The sequence below is a fragment of the Semicossyphus pulcher genome, unplaced genomic scaffold, assembly GCF_022749685.1.
Source record: "Semicossyphus pulcher isolate SPU_LCO1_2020_fin unplaced genomic scaffold, fSemPul1.0.p SCAF_3, whole genome shotgun sequence".
Lineage (NCBI taxonomy): Eukaryota > Metazoa > Chordata > Actinopteri > Labriformes > Labridae > Semicossyphus > Semicossyphus pulcher.
The window spans coordinates 7,512,218-7,533,622 of NW_027211704.1; the positions used below are offsets into that span (position 1 = coordinate 7,512,218).

General features: G+C 41.3%; 3 protein-coding genes across 3 annotated transcripts in view; 1 reads left to right on the forward strand and 2 right to left on the reverse strand.

The window, feature by feature from the left end:
* Positions 1-1,548: 1,548 nt before the first annotated feature.
* Positions 1,549-6,581, reverse strand: gpr37l1a (G protein-coupled receptor 37 like 1a). The gene is made up of 2 exons (XM_069678719.1): positions 5,946-6,581; positions 1,549-2,617 (listed from the first exon to the last, which is right to left on the reverse strand). The coding sequence occupies exons 1-2, from the start codon at positions 6,579-6,581 to the stop codon at positions 1,595-1,597; spliced, it is 1,659 nt and encodes a 552-aa protein (XP_069534820.1). The 3' UTR covers positions 1,549-1,594.
* A 752-nt stretch (positions 6,582-7,333) lies between these two features.
* On the reverse strand, positions 7,334-16,063 carry nol8 (nucleolar protein 8). Its single transcript, XM_069679020.1, has 17 exons — positions 15,920-16,063; positions 15,600-15,662; positions 15,263-15,341; positions 14,786-14,942; positions 14,353-14,651; positions 13,855-14,123; positions 12,063-13,441; positions 11,792-11,983; positions 11,455-11,580; positions 11,028-11,121; positions 10,347-10,485; positions 10,173-10,253; positions 9,056-9,369; positions 8,834-8,975; positions 8,555-8,616; positions 8,244-8,326; positions 7,334-7,695 (listed from the first exon to the last, which is right to left on the reverse strand). Exons 1-17 carry the CDS (start codon positions 16,038-16,040, stop codon positions 7,636-7,638), a joined length of 3,660 nt encoding a protein of 1,219 aa, XP_069535121.1. The 5' UTR covers positions 16,041-16,063; the 3' UTR covers positions 7,334-7,635.
* Positions 16,064-17,435: 1,372 nt separating this feature from the next.
* cenpp (centromere protein P) overlaps positions 17,436-21,405 on the forward strand; it is an 85,866-nt gene continuing 81,896 nt past the window's right edge. The window contains exons 1-5 of the mRNA XM_069678978.1: positions 17,436-17,552; positions 18,043-18,201; positions 18,287-18,438; positions 18,682-18,770; positions 21,026-21,114. Coding sequence (XP_069535079.1) covers positions 18,056-18,201; positions 18,287-18,438; positions 18,682-18,770; positions 21,026-21,114 — 476 coding nt within the window. The 5' untranslated portion in view covers positions 17,436-17,552; positions 18,043-18,055. The remainder of the gene's footprint in view (positions 17,553-18,042; positions 18,202-18,286; positions 18,439-18,681; positions 18,771-21,025; positions 21,115-21,405) is intronic.

Below are 21,405 nucleotides of genomic sequence, written 5' to 3' on the forward strand. Positions count from 1 at the left end.
CCGAGGAATACACTTTAAATGTTTAAAAATAACGAAAGAGGCCTTGAAACAAATCATCTTTAAATAATAGGTTAAGTCAACTGACGTTAGTTATGATAGTTAGCCCGCTAGCCACATGTTGCTAGGCGACAGGAGCCGTGCTTGGCGACACAAGGTTAAGGGTGGGAACAGCTGGTGACGAAAAGAGAAAAATCCTCTGTAGACCAGAGCGTCTCATTTCAGTTCGGCCTTAGTGTCTACACAGGCTACGAATGACTCATCCTCCTACACTGTCTCCTTTGAAGGATGCAGCCGCTGAACTGAGACGCAGCTGTGGTTTCACTAAAAAAAGTCTTTAAGTTTTAAGGTATAATCTCGAAGATTTTCATTTAAATAAATGTCTGTTAAGTCACTATCTATCCCCGAATGAGGTAACGCAATGGTGATTGAGCCTACGGCCCACTGATGAAAGCCTTTGCATTTGCAGTATATAGTATTATTACAGACTGGGTGTCTGTGGCGACTGTTTTCCCATCAGCCAGCAGTGGTTGGTCTGCCAGAGAGGGTAGGCGGAGCTAAGCGGCTGCTTTTCCGGTCTCTGCAAGTGTTGCGAGTAAACAGTAATCTACTATGGCTGAACAAACAAAGAAAAGATGGATGACTACAGATACAACTTCAACAATAAGTGAAAATCCAAAGAAAAAGAAACAAATTCGACGCTCAGATGAAGGCAAACAGTCTGAAAAGGAAAGCGACCGTCAGCCAGGAAAATCTACTCTACAGCTTAATTTTCCCGCTTCAACTTTGACCTTCTGAAAAACTACAGTTCCTCGAGTGGCCACTTGAGGCGGGCTCCAAAAGTAAGTCAATCACCATTAGGCCAATATTAAATGCCTGACTTTACAGCTGAATTAAACACGTTTACAGCCTGGTACAAAGGAACAGATCTGATTTCTCTTTATATGACAACTGTAGTCGGGCTGAAGATTTAATTGTAAAATCATATGAAGCCTTTCAGTTATACATAAGTGGGGGCATGGTTGCTTTGAGTGACAGGTGGGAGCTGATGGCTTCCAGCTACTTCAATCACTGAACTTTAACCTCTCTGCCAGGTTTGTGTTGTTGGAGCCTTTGAGAGATTTTTTCAGACAAATAATCAGTCTGCTGTTCGGCTTTCTGCACTAAGAAGTCTGTCCTTCAGTTTTTCCAGTGAGTACAGATGTAGTTTTTTTGTTTCTGTATGTCGGCTGTAATGAGCAGGTATCAGTGTCTGCACTGACCACACCTGGCTTGTTAGCTTATTAAGTGTTTGGCATACACTGATTTATGTGTGGAGGCTCAGCAGGGGTGTCAGGGTTGTTATCGGCTTCTGGGGAGTCCACATACTTATGGCCAAATCTGCTTGAATTGTTCCAGCATGTCTCTTCATCTGACTATTATGTTTACTGGCTGGTGTTTCTTAATGAAACCACTATGCTCCCAGATCTCCACTAACCACTGGCTGAATGCAGTATTATTATAACTGACATAAATGATGGGAAAAAGCTCAAATAAGACCAAAGTTATAATAAACCTCAATGCTCCTTTAAAGTCTGGTTTCATGCAGTTCTGGTCCTCAGCACGGCGTCCCGATGGCTGTTGTAGAGTCTTTCGCTCTGTCGAAACAGACAGCCGGTTCTGTCGCCAACACGCTCTTCATCTCCTCTTTGCTGGAGGGAGACAGGGAGGACGGAGTGGGCGATGTGGGCGAGGAGGGGTTGGAAGTGGCTGCGGTTGAAGCAGATGAGGATGAAGAGGAGTTTCCGTCTGGGAGGCACTCGTCACAGCAGCAGCAGCAGCAGTCCATGAAGGCCTGGCCCAGCGAGCGGCACAGGAACAGCAGCAACACCGGCGTGGCCGAGCATCGCAGAAACAGCAGGAACTGACCGATCAGGGTCAGAGCGGGCAGAACCAGAGCTGGGAGCGCGGCGGACACGTTGGCGGAGACGTACGCCAGCGTGATGTTGCAGATGCTCTCCGGCAGGTTGCATGCGACGTACAAGATGGTGAAAGCCATGACGGTGGAGCGCAGCCGCTGCTCTCTCGCATGCGGCTTCTTCTTTGTCGAGGAGGAAGAAGAGGTGGAGGAGGAGCATCTGATGATCACCTTTTCACCTGCAGGTTTCTGCGGTAGACGCTGGGCTAACACCTGCCTCGTCACCAGGTCACAGGCCAGAGTGAAGAGCAGAGGCAAACACAGGTAGCAGCCAAAGATCCACCACATGCGGGCCTCGTGGTAGGTCAGCACCAGACTATAGATGCTCTCTGGGAGCTCCACAGACGGCTCGCGGACGCAGACATCCACCTTAAACGACTCAGTTCGGGCTCTGAAGGCGGCCATCAGCGAGGCTCCCGGGTGGCTCTGCTGCAGGCCGGAGGGGAGTAACGGCAGGCTGACGGGCTCCTGGACGAGCTGCCACAGCAGGAGCTCAGGGGCCGCCAGCACCAGGGAGCCTACCCAGATGACGGACAGCTTGGAGAGGATGGACTGGCAGGGCTCCACCCTTGGGGTTTGGAGGGGCCCGGGGCCGGTGGCTGCATGGAAGCGATCAATACTGAGAGCACAGAGGCTGAATGTGGCAACACCCAGAGAGGTCACCTGACGGAGAAACGAGAGAGGAAGGACATGAAAAGTGTGAAATCAGACATAAACTATTGATATCTTTCTTTATATTGTTCTTACTAGGTTTTATGTTAGTACAGTTGTTATTAATAAATAATAATACGTTTTTTTAGCATTGAAGCGCTACATTCAGGATAAGCCTGCAGGTTGTCCTTACTGTATTCCTCCTTCATGCTGCTGCTCTGAATCCAGTCAGACGTGACCTGTTAGCACATCAGAGCGCTCAGACAAAACCTGACTTCCTGCAGACGGTCTCCCATGAGCACAGGGAGGTGTTTTCTTTGCTTATAGAACAGATTTAAGGCTTTTCTCTGCCTTGTTATGCTGGCCTGTAGGGAAATTAGCCAAAACTACAGTAACAAGGCCTCGGTTGTAACATCTTTAGAATACAGAAACGGGGAAATAAAAGGAGCCCCACGGGGAAGAGAAAGCCATTATGTTGTTTAACAGCTCTTAGCCTTCAGACTGGGGACAGTTATTGGTGCCTCGTGCACATTAATGTCTTCAGTTTGGGCCAAAAACACAGACTATCATTGCAGAGACTTGTCCTCCCTCTGTGGGTGCTTAATGACCTCAAACAGTTAAGACACAACTCCAGATAATTAACAGAGAGCTGTGATTAGCATGAAAATAGTTTAACTAACAGAGCAGAGGGGCAGCTGGCAGCCTGACCCGCTTTCAACCCAACACAGTGAATCTGCTAAAAAGCACTTTAAAAAACGTTAAGTAATTAGCAGGAAATTAATTCATTAATTAGCATGAAAATAGGTGAGACACAAAGAAAGGAGGAGGCCAGAAGGCTGACCTTGTTAAAGACGGATTCATACAAGCTGTTATTACAAACTACTTAAACTCCACTTCAGTGACTAAAAGCTCTGTGGGCTTACGGAGACGATTTACAGCCAGAAACAGAGCTCAACAAGCCGGCAGAGCCCGTGATCAGACAGGAGACGGATGAAGCCTCCGAGAATCCAAATGAGGCGGTGAGCGCTTCATAAAATATCTCTGTAAGGGTAACTCACCCTATAAACTAAGCTATGGATTGGCTGAGCTGTTGTCCTACAGTTACCCTCTGTAGTGTGAGAATAAATTAATATTGTATTCAGAACTGCAACGGTCAAGTCAAAGCCTTCATAAGGAAATTGGGACTTATGTTAACTGACAATCCTTATCAGTCAGTCCCGACAAAATTAACAGATTTCAACCTCAGATATATCAAGTTTTCCCACTTTTCTGCTTTCCATTTGTTTACTATAATTTGGTGCTTTTTGGCTGTTGGTCAAAACACCCGAAAAAAAACAGTTGAAAACATGATCCTGGACCTACGGAAGTCTATGACGGTCAGGCATGAGGAACAAAAAACATGAGAGGAAAAATTGAGACTAATTTTGAAATTTCAGTATCAGTGTCATGTTTAAGAAAAAATTAGTAAGAAGAGGGAGATTTTTGGACATTTCCGAGTTTCTTGCGGAAAGAAAAAATGCACAAGAAAACTTTGTCCTTGAGATTTTTTACTTATTTCAACTTCATTCTAAAATGCAAAATAAAGGAAAAATGAATCTCATTTTTTTTACTCGTCCATATGGACCTGGACAAACCAGGATGGATGTTTTTTTTGCTATTTCCTGAAACGTTGAAACTTTGAAATTTCGAAATGTCAGTTGGGACTCAATTTACATTTTGTCAATAAGTTTGACACTTTGTAGACCAAGTTTTTATTCATGTATTTATTTTTTAGAAATAATCATTAGTTGCAGCTTCATGTTTCCATGTTGCTTCCAATGTAAATTAAAAATTAAATCATCGAGCAGAAACACCAGGTCCCAACAAAACTTAAACTGACAACAGAATGTTTCTCGATTAGTCCATTAGTTGTTTGGTCTTACGTACGTCACAAAATGTCAAACGGTATTTCCCAAACAAATGTCTTTTGACCACAACCCAAATGTATTGCGCTGTCATAGAGGAGTAAAAACACTGAAAACATTCACTTTTAAGATGTTGGAATCAGAGAATTTGCTTGAAAAATATTCAAACATAAAGGCGATATCATTGTTAAAATAGTTGGCAAATATTTCAATAGTTGTCACCTAATAAATATATCTTTGTAGATGTAATAGCTTGTCTCCCAAATTGAACTGGTCCATCCTGAGCTAATATTTGTACTTATAAAGACTTCTCGCTCAGAGGGTTTCTGCAAACATTTCTGTTTCATCACATCTCTCTCCTGTTTTCATTAGACGCATTAATAATGTTATTTTATCTTTCATTACTGAGATTTAGTTTTGATTTTGGAAAGTAAACATCTCAGCTCCTCATAACTTGGTCTCTGTGTCTCATTGTTCAGTTCTGTGAGCTGCAGAAGAAGAAGAGTCTCTTCATGTGGGGCCCAGCCGGCCTCACTGATGGTTCATAACAGACAGCTGAAGGGGCCAAACAGACCATAACAGCACGTTTGTTCAAAGTAAAGACTTCACTGAGTGTGAAACTGAGCAGCAGCACCACACAAGCAGCCCATTCATCACAGAACTGGACGTCTCTGTATTAAACTGGAAAACATTAACAATGAGTTTAACATGGTGTAAAAACAGCACTGATAGTGCGAGAGTAAACTCTACAAACCAAACTATTTATCAGCACATTAAGTTGCTTTAACTGCTGACGTGTTCATCATCTCTTTACCTCACTATAGCAGGATGATATCTTTTTGGTGCAGGTATACAACACAGTTTATTAATGTTAACTTAATTTCGTACTAAGACGTAAACATTTTTGATTCATTTAAATTAAGTCACTTTTTAGTAACACATTTTTTTGACTACAGCTCCCAATGTGTTTAACTGGATTGACTGTTTTCTTCTTCCTGTATCAGTGGAAATTAAATAATATTGTATTCTAAACTTTGGTCGAACAAAACCAGACAAACAGAAACGTAGCCTAGTTTTTGGGAAACTAGAAATTTTGTGTTCTATATTGTGTAAACATTGTTTCGTTTCTTTTCACGTGACTCTACAGACAGAGCAACTAATTCTATTTTAAAAATGAAATTTTATTTTTTAAATTTTCAAAATATTTTATAGCCATATTTTGGTTATTTATTGTTCTATTATAGTTTAGTTTATCTTCTTTTTCATTCGTTTTAACGCACTTAATAAACGTAGTAAACGACTTTCTGATGTATTTTCATTGCATTAACGATCTTTTTTTATTCTTGAAGTTTTTCGCCTTATTAAAATATCAGAACATAAACTTTACTTGAGTTAAATGTTTTCCTTCTGCTCTACATTTAACTTTCCCTCCTCACCTCCAGATAAGGCACGAGCCGACAGGACAGGTCTCCTAGCAACCTCTTCAGTGTGAGCTCGTGGAAGACGACCACGGGAAGGCAGAAGAACAGCACGAGGAAATCCCAGAACGCCAGCCCCGCCAGGATGCAGTTCCACGCGCTCTTCAGGTAGAAGTTATGCCACACGATGCACATGAGCGCAAGGTTCCCGACTATGCCCGCCGCGAACAACACAAGCGCGAGCAGCATGACTGCGTAAGCCCAGTAGGAGCCGTCTGTGACCGGGAACAGCGGGTTGAGGAGGCCCGATGAAGAGTTACCCGGCCGGGCGGAGGCGTGCCGATCGACCCGCGGTGTGGTGAAGTAACCGCTCGGGTCGTCGTACCGTCTCGGGTGTCCGTAACTGCTCGGTGGATGTGGGTCTCTTTTACCGTAACTTCCATCTTTTGCTCCTCGAGCCACTCGCTTCAAGTCGGGAACTTTTGAACTTTCTACCCTGTCCAGAGAAGTCCTTTCCTTTGTCCCCGCCGTGCTAGCATCCTTTGCCAGATGCACCTCAACTCCGGACCCAGTCTGAAACTCCCGGGCTCCCTGGAGATGACGGAGCTCCGCGGTCCCCAGAAAGAGAAGCAAAAGCAACAAAACCGGGCTCATTTTTACCGCTGAACTAACTTGCCCGTGTTATCTGTCTCTTTCACATACATGTGATGCAACAAACATCTGATTCCTGAAATAAAAATGTCCATAAACAAGTTCGTCTCACACTCCGGACTCCATCTGGTCCTGATGGAGAAGTTTTCAGTCTGCAAAGCACTTGGGCACTTGTTGTTCAACATTATCAATGGGGATATAATTCAATAGGGGCTACTTCCGGTGATGCATTTCAAAATAAGAGGATAAACGGAAATTGGCGCCTGCCTTTCTGCACATGGATATGGTACAGTTAACTTTAAACTACAAAACTTGCATAATAAGCATTACACATATAAACTACCATGGTCTTTAACTTAAAGTAGGTCAAGTTTTAGTCAAAAATATAATATTTCATACTTTAGTTTAGATGCTTCACATTGACAATTTGTGAATAAGCACCAAACATATGAAATTAAAAGGCTCTCTGGACCTTTAATGCAGAGGGTTCCTGCACCATTATCTAGTTTTAGGATTTCTATTTAGCTGTACTTTTATTGATAATATGCCTGTATGGAGCTACAACTGGTACTATTTTTTATATATTTAACTAATCCAAGGACCACAGGGTGACAGAAAGCCTGGGTCAATGTAAAATACCTGTTATATATACTAATACTATCTAGACTCAGTGTCCTCATAATTAACTATTTTAGACCAAGATAAAACAAAAAATATGCATCAGAAATATAACTGGATAAGCTTGTTTATTTATGGATTTTTTTATAACAAGGTCATCTGATGCCACAAATGGCTGCTGAATATTGTCCAGAAGTTCATTTGCAGCATTGTAAACAAACCAGGTGGCACCTTAACAGGAAGATCTGACCACAAAATATCTCTCAGTATTCATGCTAAAAATAAATCTGATATTTTGATGATCCTGAAAATGTTCTCAAAGTCTTTGTCTTCAGCAGTTGTTCAGGGTCCCTCCTGCTGTTATATTCAGTCTGGGGCATAAAATGCCACCTAGAGGGAGAATTAATTATAAGTCCAGGCAAGACTTCACTCCCCATAATCAGCTCTTCTGGGAGGACTTGAGCTTCCTGCGGGCATCCTTGTGTTTCTTGCGGTACTCCTGAGAAAACAGACGAGAAAGTAGAAGTATGTTTACTGAATATCTTCATTAAACCTTCTTTATTTCAGTTTTTTGAGTTTTTTAATGTAGGCTTTTCTAAAAAAACATTTATGTTTAGGTCAGAGGAAAATTACAGCTTGGAAAAAAGCAATTTCAAGAAAACAGTATGTACCTGACCCTCTAAACCTCAGTGAATGGATTGAAATAGTTAAAGAAATCTTTGTAATAAAAAGGCTGACTTTCTCTCTAAGAGGAGGACGCTACCTTCTTGGGACTCTCTTTGGACAATAGTGGACTTTTGCCTGGATTTATGAAGATTTCTAAAGGTAAGATGCCCGTCAATCTACTCTCTGTTTATTCTTGTCTAATTATTGCAACCATGAACCATATACACTAGGACTTGAATAATGTAACAGTTATAAAATGACTGTATATATAATAACTAAAATAATCGTTTTAATAGCATATAAAGACTTATCTTGTTGAATACTTGACATTGAAATATGGTGAGACTGTTTTTGGAAAGAGGTCCTGTAACGAACGTGTACCTGTCTGAGTGCGGTCCTCCTCTCCTCCCACTGCTCCCTCTGCCCCTCCAGGTGGGAGGGACGACAGAACAACCTGGGACCCTCTGATGGAAGAACAGGAGAGTTCAGATCACACACACAACTAAAAAACAACATAGACTTTAAGGATGATTAAGAGTTCCCTAATTATCAGTTTGTTTTACCCCCTGCAGACATTTAAACAGTACCAGTTTTATCATGTCATTATCTTTGACGAAGGAAGCGCTGCGTGATGAGGACACTAATGGAGCTAGGAGAGATTGAATCATGTTTTTCTGCAGACTTCATCCTACCTGTCAGTCTGCTGTCTTCAAGGAAGAAGAAGAATCTGTCGTTATTTGTAGGAGTCTCCTCTCTGTGAACAGAAACACAATTAAACATTAAAATGAGTCTTGATTGAAACAGAGTCCTCCTCTTTTAAGGTCTCTGTATCCTTCAAAAGTGCTGCTTTAGACTTTAAGCTGTGATTTTTCAGGTGTGTGGAGGTCTGAACTGGGCAGGGGTTGACGTTTTTTTATTCTCCACACAACTAATTTCACTTTAGGAAGTTAAACAGTGTTTTTTTCACTCACTCTGTGGTTTTAGCGGCTATGGTGCTTTGCTCCTCATCTTCCTCTTGCTCTTCTTCGTCCTCCTCTGAGCTGCTGTCATGGAAACGTGGGTCTTGTTGCCATGACACCTTTGGTGCCTGGATGCTCTCTACTTTGTACTCCTCTGTAAATGAAAGAAATAGAGATTTAAAACGTGTGAAAACAAATCCTCCCTCTGACAGTGTGAGATAGTATCTGAGGTACCTGTCTCTCCACTTCCTGTTTCTTCATCGTCACCAAAGAAGGAGAATTTAAACCCAGACGACTCCTCTTTCTCTGCGACGGGTTCAGCTGAGAGGAGAGACGACAGAGCAGTTGGCTGTTCATCCTTCTCTCCTCCCTCCTCCTCTTGTTCCTCCTCTTGGTCCCAATTCGTCTTCTCTTCTTCTTCTTCAGCAACCTCATCCTTCGATGTACCAAAAACGGCCTTCAGGTCACCTGACACATCGTAATAAATCTCCTTAGAAACCTCTGGAAGCTTCTGGGCCTCTTCTCTCTTCTTCTTCCGGGCTGACTTGCTGTGAAGACAACAAATAACATGTTTATATATACATATCATGTTTTACTGGAGTGATGTTTCATTATCACTGCTGTTAACATGTGGTGTGCCACAGGGCTCCGTCCTGGGTCCCATCCTCTTCTCTTTATACACACGGCTGTAAAGAATACAGACCACTTCATTTTTTTACTCTAAATTGTGAGAGTGATTTAATTGAGAATAGATTAAAGTATCATTTCTGGAAATTAATTTTGCACAAAATATCCAATCCGATTAAAATTAACTCATTCATTTTATTATGATTTTTCACATTGTAAGGGAAGTGAACAAAAAGAAAATATCAAACAAAGAACTCCCAGTTATTTTTAGATTTGTAGGGAATAGTTAAAAAAAAACATTGGGACAGTTCGGAGTGTTTTTATTGTGTAAAGAAATTAAAAAGCAAATAAAGATAACGAACAGTACTACACTGTTTACGCACAGTCAGCACACACAACAAAATAGTTGGACTTTAAAAAATAAAAGCAGCAGAATTATTGCCAGTTTTATTTTGCTCTTCTTACTTGTTAAAACCTAGCATCTACATTACTTTAGCTACTTAAATACTTACATCTTCAGTAGGAACCAGGTTTCTGGGTCAGAACTTATTAAGACATGAACTAACACATTGTCTGTCTGCCTCTTTTCATGGATTTTTAACATAACATATAATATTGCCTTAACGTTTCATATCAATCAGTCAAGTCTAACCTCATCTTTTTAATAGGATGCTGATAACAATTGAACACATCATATAGATGTATTCATCGTCAGTGTTCATACCTTTCCTTGATTTCTTCTGTTTTGGTCTCAAACGCAGCGTGTTCCTCTCTGCTGGGGTCGTAATGCAGCGCTGAGACATCTCTGCAAACACACACATTTTAGTTTTTTATGTTTTTCCTATTGAATATCATATATCAGTTCAGAAGTAGCTGAATGTGTGGATGTGTGACTGACCTGAAGGTCTTGGCCTTGACAGGTGTTTTGCTGCTGCAGGTTTGCTGGCTGCTGCCGAGGACGCTCTGCAGGATGGACAGGTTCTTCTTCCTCTCCTCCTCCAGAGCTTCTTCGTCTTCTGTTACACTCACCTTTCTCTCTGAATCACAAACAGATGTTTAATTCACCAAAGAGTGAAGCACACAGGTTTCACTTCAATGCACAAACATGAAAACATCTTGAAGGACAAACAAAGCATTTCACACAAGGGGCTTCTCATGCCAGCAGGAATAGTGCGAGGAAAACAAGGTGAAAATGAAATACACATAACTTTGAAAGCGTGTAATGTATTGAAATATATATCAACAAAGAAAAAATGATCAAAGTTAAACACAGACAAAAATAAGACATAAGAGCTGATATCATCTTTAAAGCGAAGAGTTATTCAACAACCTTCAAACAGCTGTTACATCACACATTGTATCCCTGATCGGTTGATTGGTTAAATAAGTATCCTCCACCACTCTGAAATGATTGATTATCTTAATAATTAAGTAATTATGCCTCTGTAATAACATAGTTCATATATCAGCTAACATTACCCGTACCAAAGAAAAAATAAATGATTTTTCGACTTATTTTTGGACTATAATTTGTACAATGTCAGCTGCTTTTCTACAAACCACGACCAGAACACCTCACCTGACTCCTCCTCTTTGTCCCCCTCTTCCTCCAGGAAGCGAGAGTCCATCTTGAAACGCTCGTCTGTCCCGAAACGAGACTGCAGCTCCATCAGCTGAACAACACACAAGAAAAGTGCTCATGCTCCCCCATCAAGAAAACACAATGGTTAGATTCACACATGTACAATTCCCCTGGGAACGAATGATGAATTACTTTTCATCTAGCTCGTCGGGCGCCTGAAGCTTTTTCTTAAAGGTCACAATAATTTAATTTCAGCTCGCTACGGCGCTCTTAATGTTCTTACCTGAAAGACGATGTGATTTGGACTCACAATGGAGAGTGATGTAGGGAACATTTTACATATATTCTTATATAATCGACCAAGTATGTGAATATTAGCGTAGTTTAGCATACACAGCAGCACTGGGTAGCCTCCTTTTCTCACCTTCTGTCCTGCTCGACCCTCAAACTGAGGCCTGATGTCAAACCTGCTGCCATCCTCTTCTTCATCACCGTCCTCCTCGTCCTCACTGCCGCTGAACAGCTGAGGAACTGAGGACTTCAGATGTACCTGATCACACACATACACATGCAAACACAGTTTAATTACAGCTGCTTTGGGGTTTGATATCCTGTCATTTCTACAAGAATGACAATCGCAATGAGCTATTCCCGATTAAAGCTTTTTTAGGGGTATAATACTGAATTAAAGATACAGATTCTAAACTAACTAAACACCTTCTGACCCAGTTTTTCTCTCATATCAGTGAGTCTTCTTTCACCTTTTCTTTTAGTGGGCCGATCTGATTGGCTGCTGCTTCATCCCCTGTGGTCTCGTCCTCTGATTGGCTCTCCTGGAACAGTGTCTTCTTTGACGCCGGGGCCTCTGAGGTTTTCTGCTGCTTCTCCTCATCATCACTATCTTCATCAGAGCCAAAGACGATGTGTTTCCCTGCTCCTGCTGCTGGTGCATCCTAACAACGATACATTTGTGTTGTTTAACAAGACTCTTAATGAAAGATACAGTAACGTCTGATGCGACTCTGAACTCACCAGGTTGGCCAGAGCTCCCTGGATCAGCTTCTTGTGTTCTTCAGCCTCTTTCTGTCTCTGCTGGACGGCAGCCAGCCTCCTCATGTTAGTCTCCCTCTGCCGCTCCTCCTCCTCTTTAGCTCCCAACGGCACCCGTGGAGGAGCCTGCTTTACTTTTTCCTCCTCCTCTTCCTCCTCTTCGCTGGAGGAGGATTCGCTGTGAGGAGCAGGCCGAGGTGGTACTTTCACAGCATCTTGGGCAGAATTTATCTCTTGCTCTTCCTCGTCCTCCTCACTGGAGGAGCTGGAGGATGAAGGTGAGGCCTTTGATGCCACTTTCGCTGTAAGAACAGTCGGAGTGGCCTTCATGGCTTCCTCCTCCTCACTGCTAGAGGAGGAACCAGTCTCATCTACTGCAGCTTCAGTTAGAACAGCTTTTAAAACTCTTGGAGACCCCCCCTTTTTCTCCTCTTCTTCCTGCTCTTCCTCCACCTCTTCTTCTTCTTCCTCCTCCTCCTCCTCTTCCTCACTGCTCTCCGAAGTCTCTGTTTCTGTGTGTTTCTGTCCACTTTCTGTTTCTCTGTGGTTCAGCTGAAGAGCTTCAGAGTGTAGCTTCTGTTTTTTGACCTCACCTCCTCTTCCCTCCTCCTCCTCCTCTTTCTGTCTCCTCTGACACTCCTCTGTTTCTGATCCCTCATTCAGCGCTCTCGTCCCCTGAAAGGCCGGCAGCGGCGTCGACATGACAGCTTTCCTTTTCTTCTTTTTCTTCTTCTTCTGCTCGTCCTCGCTGCTGTCCTCGGCCATGAGGGAGGCGAGGATGTCTTCTGGCGTGGTGCCCTTTTTTGGAGCAGGCTTGACTTTAGTTTCCTCTTCAGAGGAGGCGCCGAGGATGCTGGGAGTTGTGGTCTCAGAGGTCTGGGATTCCTCAGCTATTCTCTGGAGATCAGCCAGGGAGATCTCCAGACGGGTGACGTTAGAAAACATGGCTTCATAATCAGAATCTGAACCATCATCAGCTGATTCTAACTCCTCCTCTTCTTCACTCTCCTCTTCATCATCCTCCTCCTCCTCACTATCTGATTCTGACTGAGGGGGTTTTACAACAGGGAGGACTTTCATCTTCTTACTTTGGCTCTTACCACCCTGTGTACCAGAATCTTCTCTCTGCTGTGAGGAGGAGGGTTTCATGGCGGTGATGTGATCCTCATCATCTGATGAATCCTCCTCTTCCTCAGTAGCTTTAATTTTTTTCTTCTTCGTCTTTTTCTTCCTGTCTGTGTTGTTTTCTCTAGTGGGCGGAGTCAGTCTCTCCTGTGGAGGAGGAGGAGGTTTCCTGGATGCAAAGAGTTCATCCGTGTCTGCAGAGTCGCAGTCATTCTCTTCTTCATCATCGGGACCGCCTGGAATCCCAAAGAAAAGCAACGTTAAACGCAAAGTTAAATTTTGACAGCACATTTCAAAGAGTTTGTCAGGTCGTTGGATAGTTCCTGAGCTTCAGGATGAAGAAAATCTGATACCCTTTTTTTACTATTTCATTTTCTTATTCCATGATCTAATTTTATTCCCAATATTTCCTTGTTTTCATAATTTTTAAAGCAAATTTTAGGGATCTTTAAGTGTAGATTTGATAAGCCAACAGAAACAACTTTGCTTACTAACCATAATTATAGTCATTTTAAATTAATCAGGTCACCAACGAAAAAAAACAAACATTCTTTATCTTCTTTGTCTAGTTGAATCTTTTCATTCATTTTGTTTTGGTTTTGTTTGACCTGTTTTTTGTCTCCTCTTCAAGACCAGCTTCATCTGTTACCTTTCTGCTGCTGGCGGGAGCATTTAGCCTTCACCAAGTAGTCGAGTCCGACCACTTCCAGGATATCCTCCTCTTCTTCCTGTCCCAGTCCAACATGGGACGTGTTCTGAGACACCACCATTCTGCGAATATCCTCGTCTGAATCGATGTCACTCTCATTCAAACGTCCCCCCATCCTCTGAGCCGGTCTGTGGTTGGTTGGAAGCTCATATCCATTGGTGAACTGATGAGCCTCATTGTGATGGACAGAGTTGGCAGTCTGCTTTAATCTAAGAGAACAAGATGGAGGAGACACACTGATGGAATCAGAAAAAATGTTATGGAGCATTAGAGATCCCTGAAAATCTCCAGCGAGAGAAACCAGTACAAACTGTTGACAATCAGCAGACAGCAGAAAACCTGGGAACTCAGAAACAAGCAGGAATCTTTAGGGACTCAGAGAAACAAACTGGAACATTTAGGACCGAGTTTTGAGTGCAGAAAACATCACATGGTTACCTGGCTCTGCCCGCAGCATTATGGGAATTGACAGTGTCAGTACGGCTCTTTTTGGGTCTCGATGGCTCAAATGGAGGGAACTCTCCCCGCCTCTTCTTGCTGATGTCATCATCCCCTCCCTGTATCTCCCAGGTGAGCTGGGTGACAGGCGTGGACTGGTCTTCGGTATTCCTGTCCAGCTTGCGGATGTTGTGGCTGTATTTGGAGGGGTCGTACTTCAGAGTTCGAGCTCTGCTGCCTTTCTGACTCCGGATCTGCAGGACGGGGAGGACTCTCCCAAATTTACTGACAACCCAGTCCTGAAACCAGAGCACCCAGGGGACAGTCAACACCTTCATCCTCACACATGATGCTGTGTTTCTCATTAAGACAAACACTGACATGTTTATTCTTATAGTGTAAAAAGTCAAGCAAAAGCAGTATATGAGTCAACCTTGTGTCCTGGGATTTCTGTCCCCGGCACCGCAGCCTTCATGGTGAAGTTTTCCACCCCGGCTTTGCTCAGCGAGTCCAACATCTTCTGTCTCTTGTCCTCGGCTTCAGGCTGGTGGAGGTGCTGCTCCTCTGCTGCCTGCCGCTCCTCAGCAAGTCTGAGACAAAAATACCACAATCTGGGATCAGATACAATCTATTAGGATTGTTTTATCAGAGTGTGGTTCAGGGATGTGGAATCTTTTCTTTAAATAGGCTCTTTGCTTCTCTAAGGAGACACTTAATACTATAAAAGAGATCTGCTGTGGGCTTTGTGCTGACCTGAACCTTCAAACATAAATTAATCTGATACTATCTTGACAATCTATCATCTACCATTTGGGTCTTATAAATTGAAAACTTTCTTTTGTTACCTGGTAATTTTCCTGTTAGCATTAGACTAACTTTAGACTTTAACAATGGGCTAAACACACTGTACCTTTGCAGGAAACTCTCCTTGGCTGTCTCAATCTGCAGAGTTCCGCCTTTCCATTTGGATTTGTTTAGCACCGTCATACCTGGACACACACACACACACACACACAAACTGATGTTTTCTTGACGATACAACACAAACTCCATTGTCAGTTGTGGTACATAATAATAAGTTATGGAACACAAAAAACATGTCTGATTCATTATGAAGAACCAGAACTGTGCAGTGCAATTTTTCTCCTGTTTCCAAGTAAAATAAGACTTAAAGAATAGATGAATGCTCCAACATTAGTTAAACACATAAAGCTGTTGAGTTAAATCCAGCTGCTCAGTTCACTCACATTTCTTCAGGTCAGCATCTGAAATGTTGATGTTTATGTAGCCGAAGGTTTTGTAAGGAACACCTGTAGGAGAACGACAAGAGTCAGAACACATGCAAGTGACTGATGTGAACTGAACTAAGAAAAAAGATGCCATGATGTGACTGCGTTGTACCTGAGGGAACCAAAGCAACCAAAGCTAGACACTCAATGTCAAGTAAGATTAAGCTCTTGGAATGTGTAAAACATAAAATAACGCACTTAAATAAGCAAATTTACATTTAATTTAACTTTTTAAACATCAAGACCATGGCTGTCAGAGTTTGTATAGGATTCCTCACCCTCCCCGTCTGTCCTGGTCCGGAGCTCCACATCCTCCACGTCTCCAAACTTTCCAAATCGATCCTTCAGATCCTTCTGGGTGATTGTGTGGCTCAACCCGCCGATGTACAACCGCCGCATAGCTTTGTTTCCACAACAACAGAGTCACTGCAGCGTTAACAAACACCATGGTCAGCCATCAAAATTACAATTTATTCATGCAGCTATCTATAGACAGGGGTGGGGGGGGATGCTGAATTCTTAGATGAACCGTAAAGTTTTATCTTTTTTCATCACATTTTAAAACAGTTCAAATTCTAACATTTCTATTTTATATTTGTTTCCTGACTTTTGTTCTACTTATTTTTCCTGTGGTCTACCACATTCTTTGTAACATTATTGGAAAACATACTTGCAATAAACCTGATTATTTGAGGCGTTTGTATAAGGGGGTTGGACTAAAAAAGTCCAACAAAAGCCCAGGAATAATTCATTTATATACATTCTTGGTATCCGAAAGCTAGTGACAGCTTTAGAAATCATCACTAAGACTTGTACAGTAGTTTAAGTTGTGATAATCAGACAGCTGGAAGACATTTACATTCTTTATATATATGAAGCCATTGAAAGTGTTGATTAAACCTCAAACTACAGTCTCAAAAAATGACCACAAAGCTGATCAACACATTCTGTTCTGGACATTCACAGTCTAAAACAGTCCAAACAAAAACTTAACAATGACGGTATTTCATGAAGACAGAGCTGACAGCATTTGACTTAAACAACAAAAGTCAAAATGATTCACATGGTTCACATGATCACAACCATACAGCATGAAGATCTTCTCTGAATATTAAGAAGAACTAGAACAGCGGCAAACAAAGCCTAAAAAACTGCAATCTCTAAATAAATTCACTTCCAACTGTTTTTGCACAGGTATCGCGACCAAACGACAGGTTTAATCTGTAACGACAGAAGAACTAACAAATGTTTACCTCACATGTATCCAGCTGGTGTTACCTTTAACTCCGTCCGGGGCTGCCGCTGTCCGACTTTTCCTTCCGCAGTTGTTTCCGTAGAAACAAAACGTTCCGCTCTGGTTTTGAAAAACACAACAAAAGCAAGAATGGGATGTCAGTATGATTTATCTATTAAAATGTGTAATGATGGCGATTAATGTCATGAAATTATTTGTATTTTCTTGGTTAGCTCGTAAACATATTAGGAATTATTCTACATCAGTTACTAGATAGTTAAGGATTCTTTAAAGGGGGGACTCTCATGATTCCCAACTCGAAAAATGTTTCTATAAGTGTGTTTTTTTGTAAAATAAAGCACGTATGTGTAATTCTAAAGTGCTTACGCCTAAGAATTTAACTGATGTGTCTCTTTAGCAAGGTACACTGTCTGACCCTTAGACAGAGAATGAGTTCGCCCGCCCCCCCGTTAATTTGTAAAGTGGTACAGTCCAGAGGGCGCGAGGCTCCGAACTGTTTTGGTTGTTCTGGAAACGAGAAACAGTCAGTTGGGCTAACGTTGAAGTGTTCAGTTTTTAAATATATGGAATGACACTCTTTTATGTTCGTGTATTAAGTACTTGACAGCAACTTTAATTGAAAAAAAAAATCGACATAATAACGGAGAACGAAAGCAGTAAGTTTAGACACGACAACATGTCTTTCTTCACTTAGCTAATGTAATATTTTAGCCAAATTCATCATCGTCATCTTAGCTTAGCTTAATTTACTGCTAAGTTGACCCGTTAAACATTGTATTACATTTATTATGTAGACTGCCAGCGACGCTTTGATGGAGAGGGGAGGGTTATTATACTTTAACAAGGGAAAACCTCCCCCCCCCCCCATAAGATTACTTACCATACTAATATTATAACAGTTTTAATGACGGAATTGTTCCAAATTCACTTTATTTTTTACAGCGTCAGGAATTTCTCATATTCCCCACGTGCAACAGGAAAGCGTTACTACCAAACATCAAATAACTTTATGACAGTCTCCAGTGTCATACAACGAACAATAAAACCGTCTCTTTAGTAATAGTGTTAACATTGGGCATAAGATTACTAATATTTTACTACTCGCAACAACATTTTTGTAATCGAAATAAATCGTTTGATTTTCAGAATTGAGGACAAGATGAGCGAGGAGAACATCGAGGAGGTGAGGGTGCTGGAGGCACAGATTGAGTGTCTCCAGGCTGAAGTTGAAGCATTGCAGCGCCAACAGCAGGACAACCACAAGGACATAACGCTCCAACTCAGAGGACAAATGCAGGATGCAATGTGAGTTTCATTTTTAATTCTTTTTTTAAAACAAGTGTTGAAGTGTCATGAAAGTAAATTAACACAATGTTTTTCTTCCCTGCAGGTCATACCTGTGTGGACAGAAACAAGGAGGAGAGGAGATGGTGATGTCCAGGCTGAAAGAGGAGGTAGAGGAGCTGGAGAAGGATCTAAAGCGGCAAACACAGATGAATGGCATTTGTCTGAACACCTGCACCACAAAGACTCTGCAAAGTAGTAAGAGCTCAGCACTGTCTGAATCCACAGCTTTCACATTTAACTGACATTTTGATGATTAGATGATAAATTCAACAAAACAGGAATATAATCACTAGACTAAATGATAAAAATGATCCTAAATTGTCACCCTGAACCTTACCCATAAGCCTTACTTCAGTATTTTGCCTTGTCCCAGGCTTGTTATTGCCCAAGCCACATATCAAAACTTACTCTGGTGTGATGTGTGTGTCTCTCTACTAGGCGGCAGTAAGCTGGTCCAGCAACACTGTGTGTCAGGTCAATGCTCTGAGCTGGTTTTTCAGGTGGAATTCCAGTACTCTGAGATTAAGGTAAATATTTCATTGTTTAAATAATCCCCACCATTCCAAATATTCCAGGGTTCTCCTCTGTTACCCTCTCATTAAGGCACCTGACAAGTTATATTGGTTGATTTGAGCTTTTAGAAGTTATTCATGTATTGAAGCACCATGTTTCAACTTAAGATCAATCACGGCTTTACAATATGTTGCCTTTTTAGTCTCCATATTTATTTAATCTAGTCCCAAACTTGCATATAAGCATACTGGCACTGTAGTTTGATTTCCAGAAAGTCAATTCAGCCTTTCCTTTGATATTCCTTTGATAAATGTATCTCTGTGTCTCTCTCCTAGTACCCATCCAATATCAACTAACTGTTTTTCTGCTTTTTATAATATGACAGACATGCTATTCCAGTAACTGACTCAGTATACTTATGATTAAAGTTAGATTTTATTGGCAAACATTAACTTATTGCATGTCGGAATCAGCCGGGAAAAAAATCCAATATTTGTGTCACAATGTCACTCGCCCAGTTGCACCTGGTGTTGATTTTTGGATCCATTATGGTCACCCAACAGGACTATGAAAATGATAATCATCACATATTTTTTGCTCTGTGGGAGAGCTCCCTACATTTCAGAGACATTTATTGGATCTAAAGTTAGCAGAGATTGATGGGGCTTTTTATTTTATTCACACTATTTTTTTTAATGGTGCATTTAAAACTTTTCTTAGAGCGGCAATTTAGCAAATCCACGGAAGGGTCAAAAACCATGTCCCAAATGACACTAATTTGTTGACCGGTAAAACACTGATGAACACATCCTTTGCTTACTGTGTTCTAGTAAGAATTGGTGCTAGAACTATGTTCAGCCAGCAGAGGGCGACACAAGCCCATGTTCAGTGGCTCACTGATGAGGCATCAAGTGCATAGTTTTGTCTCAGCAGATCTTCAGCCGCTGATGTGAAACACTAACTAATAAAAAAAAATCAATATATGATTCTAAATGTCACCAAATCAGCAAACTGCCTCAGAGGATGAAACGGTGCCAGAAAGGATAAGGAAAATAATGTCGCAGGCATTTGTAACATTTGAAGTATAGATGTCATCTCTTCAAAATTAAAGCTTAGATAAGACACATTTGCTGTCTTAATTAGACATCTGGCATGTCACCTTTTAATGGACATGCACAAGAAATATAACAAGACTGTTCTTCAGGAAGAAGTGGATATCCTTTGAAATCTCTCGATTGTGGCGGTTTCAGTCGTACTAGTAACATTATCATTTTATCCTGTGAGAAATATAAACATGCTTTCTACAAACCCCTTTCTTTAAAATGTTGCCTAACACAAGCTGTAATTCATGATCTCAACATAAAATACAGTAAAAACAACTTGCAAAATTGTGATTAAAGCCAAGAAGAATATGTTCAAATAATACGCCTATCAAGATGGTTAATCTGAGCAGATATTTGTTGCCAATGTTCAGAACTTAACATTTTTTTGTCTTTCAAGCAAAAGTATTGAGGTTTAATACACAGCCCTACCTCCAGGCCTGTTAGAAGAACCTTGAAGACCAGTGTAACAAAAATGATGGCTGACCCTTGACTAAATATATAAAGTCAGCAGTATTTGTAAATTTATTGGTGCGATTGTGTGTTATTGTGATCCGTTATCCTGCTTCGTGTAGGTCCAGCAGTCTTCTGGTTTTCATTCTGGAGTAACCACCAGAACAGCTGTTTTCATTGAATCACTCTTGCCTGGTTTGTGTCATTAAAATTATAGTATAAATACAGTTTCTTCTGATGCTTTAACTTGATTTTATAAAAACATTAATTATTTGCCTGTGTACTTTGAAAACAGTCATTTTGTAAACATCCACTCTCTTCTTACCCTTTAATTAAAGTTTGAATAATGCTGTTTTAATATTGCAACATATTGTGCTCTAGTGTACTCGCAGTCTTTCATTAGTGTTCTTGCCCATTTGAAACCAATCACAGATGTGATTTGTGGCTCAACAAATGTGGAACATTCTTCTCCTTGGCAGGAAGATGGACATTTTGAGGAATAGTTCAACATTGTGCGGAAACAAGCGTATTGTCTTTCTTCCTAAAAGATTCATATGGATATCGGTCTCATGTCTGTTTGTTAAGTGCTTATCTGGAGTCAAGACTGGAAGCAGTAGGCTACTGCCACAGATAACAAAAAGAATGATTTTTTACTGCACTTATGAGTGGCGTAGTATTTTGTTTTGTGTGTAACTGATGGTGTGTTTGTCCTGCAGGAGGGTCAGGGGTCTGAGAGGACAATCAGTGATCTGAACGTGGTGATGGACGCCAGTGACATGCAGAACTTCAGCACTTTCCTGTCCAGGTAAGAACTACCACTGCAGATGTATGTGAAGCTGATCTACCTCTAGGTCATGATTATCAGGATTTTAAGATTTATAATCAGAATCTTAATTTACTGTAATGTTAAATGATTGCTTTTTATAATAAAGACTAATCAATCAAAGGAAAATCTTTTAACACTCAGCTCTGAAGCTGGTAATGTAATATTTTACTGAAGTGTGTGACCTCACTTCACTAGACTTATGTTTCCTCTGCTTCTGAACACAAGACGCATCAAGCCAGCGCTGGTTTTATTGGCTAAACACTGAAATTC